The sequence below is a fragment of the Micropterus dolomieu genome, linkage group LG21 (genome assembly GCF_021292245.1).
Source record: "Micropterus dolomieu isolate WLL.071019.BEF.003 ecotype Adirondacks linkage group LG21, ASM2129224v1, whole genome shotgun sequence".
Taxonomy (NCBI): Eukaryota; Metazoa; Chordata; class Actinopteri; order Centrarchiformes; family Centrarchidae; genus Micropterus; species Micropterus dolomieu.
Window position 1 is genome coordinate 2,546,159 of NC_060170.1, and position 7,384 is coordinate 2,553,542.

Below are 7,384 nucleotides of genomic sequence, written 5' to 3' on the forward strand. Positions count from 1 at the left end.
TACACACACAGTTTACTTTTATTAAAGATGGCTACAAGAACTGGAAACGTCTCAGAGAAGCCTGCGACAAACATGAAGCAAGCAAGCCCCATGCTGTGTCGCTAACTAAGCAAAAATCATACATGGTCAGTCATGCACTGCAAAGCCGCGGGACAGTTGTGAACCAGCTGCACTGTTTTTTTGTGGAGCAAAACAGGGAGCATGTTAAACTTGTGTTGGACATTGCCATGTTATGTGCCAAGCTGGAAATACCACTCCGAGGCCACAGAGAAACCAAGGATGCACTTAATAAAGGTAATTTCTTAGAGCTCTTCAAGTTCATGTAAAAATATGCTCCAGAAATTGAAAATAGACTGAACAAGCTGCCCCGAAATCCCACCTTCATGAGCCACCACATCCAGGATGAGCTGCTTGAAGCTGCAGCATCGATCCTACTCCATAAAATAAAGACTGAACTGCACAGGCAATATTTTGCCATACTTGCGGATGAGTACAAGGATTTAGCTCCTCCATATATTCACCAGGCCCACCTATTAATGACGTTCTGTATCCGCCACTGCATGGGACATTATTTCAGCCTGTTCCTGGCAGAATCTTAAAATATACACTTCAAGGATTAAGAAAGAAACAGTGACAGAAACAAAGCCACCCTGTGCGCGTGGGCCTATGTTTCCATCTAACTAAATCTGAAATGTTAGTTCACACCTCTGCATAAAGATCTTGCGCATTGATGCACCTGTGTTTTTGAGAGATGACCTTAGGAAAGGTGATGACAAAGACTGAAGCATGCGCATGTGAGGTGTGTGTGTGTGTGTTCATGATCTCAGAAGGATAGAAAGGTGAAAAAAGAGTAACAGCAAGGATATTTATTGGCCTTCACCTCTTTAAATGTTTATTATCTGGTTACGGTCAATGCTGGTTAAAGGTTGAGGGTAATGACATTCAAAGACAGGGAATGATGTGAATGACAGGTCTTTATGACCACATAAAAGGGGTATTTCAGCCAGTAATTGATGTAACGTAATGTTTTGAGTGATTTGCATTCAGTTTTGTGCTTTAGTGGTGGTACATGGATGCTACACCCAGGTAGATGCAAGTAGAAATAAAACTTTTCCTAACAAGATATGCACTTCTCAGTTCATAATACACACAGTCAGAGTCAAACTTTTTCTCACAACACACCATCACGTGCCACGCCACCTGTTAATACCACTATAAATAAATTCACAACCTATGGGAAACGCTGCTATGCAAGCTTAAACTGCCTTTAAGTTTGTCAAATTAGTTTTAAAAAGTCCATTAAGGCCCTGAAATGTAAAAATACTTGAAAATCAGGCTTAAATAGAGCAAATGCTAACCTTTATTTTTTTTTAGCATTCTTCCTGTACTTAAAGGATAGGCTTACTTTTTCCCAGATGTATTTTAAAACCTTTGTTCTACCATAATTAGTTTTCCTGCCCACACTGATCACCTTCTGAACTAATCTGAACATAAAAGACGGAGGACAAAGTCTGCTGTCCTTTGCTTGTCCGAACCAAGTAAAAAAAGTCACGGTTATAAAAACAGGGCCTCAGTTTGAAAAATCAAGTGGATGATATCCCCCTGCTGCAGAGAGCTGCATTGGGATTGGGAACACAAATCGTGTGGGAGCGAGCAGTTTTAACTGTGCTGCGGGCGGGAGCGGGCGGTTAAAAAATCGACTGCGGGTGCTGCAGTAGTGCTGATAACATGGAGTCAACAAATGAAGTTGAAAAGAAGATTAAAAAGAGCCCATGCGACTGCTCACTAGAACGTACTGCACGGGCCTGACTCAAACAGGCGACCTCGAGTACAGGAGGCGGACACGCTGACAAGGGAGCTAAGTCGCCAGTACGTCTCCTAAGGTGTCGAGAGTGAGGTTTACTCACTGCACAGTCTCGCTGGTTTCCGTCACACGGGCATTTAGCAAACATTTGTGTCCCTTTTTTACTCTGCATGTCACAATGTCTGCAGGTGTGGGTGGGAGTGGATACACATGTTGCGGGAGCGGACGGTAATGGTCACAAAATCAGCATGAGCGGGATCAAGAAAACAGTCCCGAGCAGTTCTCTACCCTGAAGTCCCATAAGATTATATTTTTTATCTTGTGCGCACTTATAAACTTGTGGGAATAAGATGAGAACTTGTGCGCATAAGATCATAATTATCTTGTGTGCACAAGATAATAACTTGTTCCTACAAGATAATTATCTTGTCACCATGCATGAACCTGTTTTGTTTACCTGCCACTTCTGAAATATATGGCTGTACCTGAAGTAAAATCATATATAATTTATATATAAATTGTTTATAATTTATATATAAATTACTTAATGTAAAAAAAAATGTCATGGATGTATTTACACCAAAACTGGTGAAAGCATGGTATATTTAATGTGGAAGAATTGTAGAATTTGGTGTATATATAAAAAATTACACATGCTGCTCTGTGTGTTTAAACGACTGTCCAAAATTATTTTCAACTACCAAGATATACCTAGTAAAACCCATCACTTTGTTTTTCCAGTGTTATGTTGCATGTGGGAATGCAAAGACTGTGGGAGGGGGGTTATAAGAAGATCTGGGTCCGTATTTATCAAGCTTCTCAGAATTACTCACAAGAACACTGCTAAGAATTGACTTAAGAGTAAAACATTCTTGGCTTAAAGCTGCACTTAAAAGTTAGTAATCAAGCATCCCAGTCCTAATTTAAGTGAAGTGTAGGACTAAATCTTACGTGTCAGGCTGACAGCTGACTCATGACACTTGCAAATGGGATTTTGGATGTAGGCAAGGACCAATCACTGAATAGATTTCCTTATTTAAGAATATTCTCAGATAAATTGACACTGAATGGTGAATTCCTAAGAGGAGTTTACCTTCAATAGACATTTGACAATTAAGAATGTTTTGGAGAATACATTATGATATACACATTGTAAATGAAAGATTAAAAAAAGTTGATCGTCATATGAGTGCCAATAATTGCGCCTATTAGGCCTACACCTTGGAAGCCGTCTATTTTCAAGAATTGTGTTTGTTTCTGTTGGATTACGAAGGGTGTTGTTGGCAAGTCAGTGAAATACGTCACAGTGTGTGAAGCTGTCAGTGCCATAATTGCATCCATGACAATTCGCCTGAAGGTTGTGATGTCCTCAAATCATCAGCATTGCATTGCTACATTTGTCCTGTGGTAAAGAAACAAATGTTGTTTTCCTGTGATAACGGGATGATTTTCCTGAGATCCAGAGGATTTCGACCGATGTCAGCTGGGACATCTCATGTGAGCAACCTCTCTGATATGAAAACTATTCTATGCATGACCCTTGACCTGCCTTACCAAAGACAAAAGACCATAGTTAGAATATGAATGTGAGTGTAAGAGTGCAGGCACGTCTACAGGGTCGTCAGGTGGGCTCCCTCTCAATAACTGGTGTTTTGATGGTTCCACCATCCCTGAACCACCTCCATCTTTACCTGCACCACATACTCAACACAGCCTTCTGAAGAAAGCTATATTCACTTCCTCCTACAACATCAGGAAATTATTTGTGAGCTGAGACCACATCTTTTATGCAAGGCATTTATTCTTAATTCTAAGAGCAACATTTCATCATTATTTTCAATTGAGTCCTTTATGTTATGGGTTACATTTTCTTTTATATTCAGTAACACATATATAAACTGAAAAAGCCAGAACCACATTGATTTACAATCTTCATATTGAACCTCAGTACAATTAAAATTATTCTGACTCAACATGGACTATTAATCAGTTGTGTGTTGAGGGTTGCAGGGATGGTCCAGGTTATTTACAGCAGTGTGCAGGAATTCCTCTTCTTACTCCACCCACCTCTCTGCCACATGTAAAATGCACAGCCTTTACGCTGGAAAGTGAAAGTAGATACTGGTGAGGCATGCAAGTGTTAAAATAACAAACCTAAAACAAGAGAATCTGTTGCTGCGGGAAACATTTGAAAACCTGCACCAGCTAGCTGACTGAAAAGTGGTTGCATGAGAAGAAACATCTGATTACTGAGAATTCAGCATCTGCAGAAACATCTGCTTACTGTTGTAGAATCAGGTTTAATAAAAAAGACATAAAGGTTTCTCCCAGCGGTCACTGCATGCACCCCAGAGGGTGAAGTCAGGTGCGTATAAAGTTTGGTACTAACACAAACTGGTTATTTAGGTAAATGGTTTTGCTAACTGAACAACATAAAAAGTTTTTTAAGACTGTAATCTACAAGTTCATTAAAACTTTACTTGTGTGAGTGAATTTACTTTAATACTTCCACCACTCTTTGGTGTGACATAGTCCAAATTTGGCAAAATATTTGACAAAATCATAACTTGACATCACTTGAATGCACAATTATGCTACATTTACATGTCTGGGCAATGAAATTCACAAAATTTAAATAAAATACAATTTTCCTTTGCATCTGCAAACTCGTAAAATTAAGTTCTGCAGCCTTTTGAGGTAATGTACTCAATCACCTTCTCAGACAAAAAATATCCAAAATTGTGGTACAAAAATGTTACCTAGGGGGAGGACGTTTTTCTCAAAGTATCCCGGCATGTTCATGTTGCCAGCTGGCCGGTACTGCCCAACCACAAAGATCATGTTGCCATTAGTGGCCATACCCACACCCAGTTCAGTGCTGTCTTTCCAAACCACCTGAGTAAAATGACCTGCAGGAAGAAACAAAGCACTGTAGTGAGGTCAAAGTCTGATCCTGATTTTCTAACTTGCCTTAAATGCATAATATTTTATACCTAAATCTAAAACTTTATGAAACTAAATTCAGATAAACAGCAACATAAGGTTGATCAAAGTTTATCTTTGATTTTTATCTTCCCCCAAAAATAAATTTTTACAGAGCAACATAAATTAGTAACTTTTTCATTCTTATAAACCTTCTTACTCATCTTCACATTTCAAATCTATGGCTATTTGGTTATCATGTGGGTTGTGTTTTACCAGTCCCACTGAGGAATCCAGGTTTCTCAAAGTTGTAATCCTTGATCTCACTGTACCATGAATCTACAGCTTCTGCCCCTAAAACATGAAATAGAAAAAAATATGCATTAAAATAACATGATATTGACATTTGAATTGATAGTAGCAAAGAAGGGAGTCTTATAATAAAAAAACCCCAACAAAAATGAGGATAACATTGTGTAGTTCAGAAGAATCAGAAAAATTCCAAGAACTGAGTCAGGAATATCTTTCAGTTTGCTATGTTACATTTACATTTATTAATTTAGCTGACACTTTTACCCAAAGCGATGTACAATGGTAAATATGTCAAGAGGTGGAAAGAGTACAAAAATATTCTTCTTAAGTAAAAGTAGTGTTACTTTGAAGAACTTTTACATAAGTACAAGTAAAATTACCGGTATAAAAAATGACTCAACATAAAACAGGGCGGCTGTGGCTCAGGAGGAAGAGCGGGTTGGCTGTTAATTGGAAGGTTGGTGGTTCAATCCCAGCTCCCCCAAGCTACATGTCAAAGTGTCCTTGGGCAAGATACTGAACCCCGAATTGCGCCTGGCGGCTGTTCCGCCAGTGTATAAATGTGAGTGAATAGTGAATGTAGAAAAGACTAGAACGGCACTATACAAATACAGACATTTACATTTAAAAAGTTTCTCATTTAAGTCTTTTTCGAGTAAAAGTGTTGAGTAAGTAAACTCAAATAACTTAGTTGCTTTTTTAACATCCACAAATAACATATTTATATTGATTAAATATCTTATTTATTATTTATTACAGGCCTACTTGTTATAGTAAATCACAGTGTTTTGCGATTTGATAAGGGAACAAAGCCATTTCGTGCTTTCGATTTTAGTTTGTTTAACAGGTACTTTGCCAAAGCAATGGTGCAAAACAACGCTAGAGACCTTTTATGTTATAATGAGAAGTTTTGAGAATGTTTTCATTTCATTAGCCTATGAAACTGTGGCGGAACAGATTAGACAATGACAGGTCACACTTGGCTGGGTCTCTCTCACCAAAAGCATATGTCTTATCCACTGCTCCATCACCACCCAGTTAGCTAACTTTAGCCACCATTTAAGCTATTGGTCACACCAGAACAAATCTTATTGCTTAGTAATTGAACTTTTAATCTGTAAACAAAGAACAGTAGCATTTCTTCTTTTAAAAATGACACAGTCTCATTTTTATCGATCATGTTCATGATCGATTAAAAGGATGACGTGATGGTAAAGGTTTAGCAGGTGAAGAAATTAGAATGAAATAAAGAACCGAATGCAAAGTCTGATTGAATGACGAGGCAGATGATAAAAAGAAGAATTTGATAAAAGGATGGAATTGAAAGGGGATAGCAGCAATCCACCTGTTGGGTTAATGGTTGCTGAGCTGGACTTAGCGTAGACGTTCTCTCCGTCCTTAGTGTCACTGTGCTGCAGGGTTTTGATTGACAGCAGGTGATCGGCCCATTTCTGAGCTGAAGCCGTCAACTCACTGCTAAGGGTCAACGCTGGTGTGTTGTGCTTCGCTCTGTAGGCATTATGGGCTTCCAGGAACTTCTGCTGAAAGCTTGCATCTGTAGATAAAAAGACATTATCAATTGATGAACTTTCAGTGCTTAGAGGAAACATTACAGCAAATACTGGAGCTGACATGTTCAAACAATGTGGATGTAGACAGAATAAATCATGCCCTGTGATAATACCAATCCTCTGAATGATGATGCCTTTTGTGTTCTTGCTGTGCAAAAGAATCCCTGAGCAGACAACAGACTAACCTGCCATTGTGTCTGTGGTTATGAAGGCTGAAAACAGATAAGAACAGAATTGAATAATAAAAAAAACATACTCAAACAAATTGGAAAAAAACAATAAATGATTAAATATTCTGTTGAAAAATAATACATTTTATTTGTAATGTACTTATATTAAACAAATCCCAAAGTGCTACAGTATAAAATCAGCTAAAAATAAAAACACTTAGAGCATTAAGCATTAGCAAGGTGCTCAAGCTTAGTGGTGCTGATGAAAGGAGTCATGTCATACAGTTGAGAGCTTATCTAGCAGCAGTAAACACAAATTCCCTCCTGTGACTGCAGTAATCTCCAGCACTTACCTGGTTCAGGCTGCTTTCCTAAGGTCTGGAGGAATGTCCTGTAAAGAGACAGTTCCTGTTGCTGTCTGAAGCTAGTATTTATATCCATGAGCCAGACCTCTCCCTCCTCATCCATATGTAGGAGGAGACAGACACCCAGCTCTTGTCTGTAATTATTTCACTGCACTTATCCTTTTTGAAAATTAATCATAGTTTACAGTGTTGCTGTTTGCAAGATATGCCACATTCTCCACGTGCAGATTTAAATTCAGT

The 7,384-nt window shown here is 38.5% G+C and overlaps 1 protein-coding gene across 1 annotated transcript; it reads right to left on the reverse strand.

Annotated features, from left to right (window-relative positions):
* Nucleotides 1-3,783: 3,783 nt before the first annotated feature.
* Nucleotides 3,784-7,161, reverse strand: LOC123960872 (Golgi-associated plant pathogenesis-related protein 1-like). The gene is made up of 6 exons (XM_046035869.1): nt 7,133-7,161; nt 6,795-6,821; nt 6,384-6,593; nt 5,003-5,080; nt 4,564-4,713; nt 3,784-3,905 (listed from the first exon to the last, which is right to left on the reverse strand). The coding sequence occupies exons 2-6, from the start codon at nt 6,799-6,801 to the stop codon at nt 3,901-3,903; spliced, it is 450 nt and encodes a 149-aa protein (XP_045891825.1). The 5' UTR covers nt 6,802-6,821; nt 7,133-7,161; the 3' UTR covers nt 3,784-3,900.
* Nucleotides 7,162-7,384: the final 223 nt, after the last annotated feature.

Bases quoted from the DNA above. Each gene is read 5' to 3' on its own strand.
- LOC123960872 (XM_046035869.1), bottom strand. The intron at 5,081-6,383 runs GTGGATTGCTGC...TTCATGTTTTAG, and splicing joins AGCAACCATTAACCCAACAG to GGGCAGAAGCTGTAGATTCA. The intron at 4,714-5,002 runs GTAAAACACAAC...TTCTTCCTGCAG, and splicing joins TGGATTCCTCAGTGGGACTG to GTCATTTTACTCAGGTGGTT.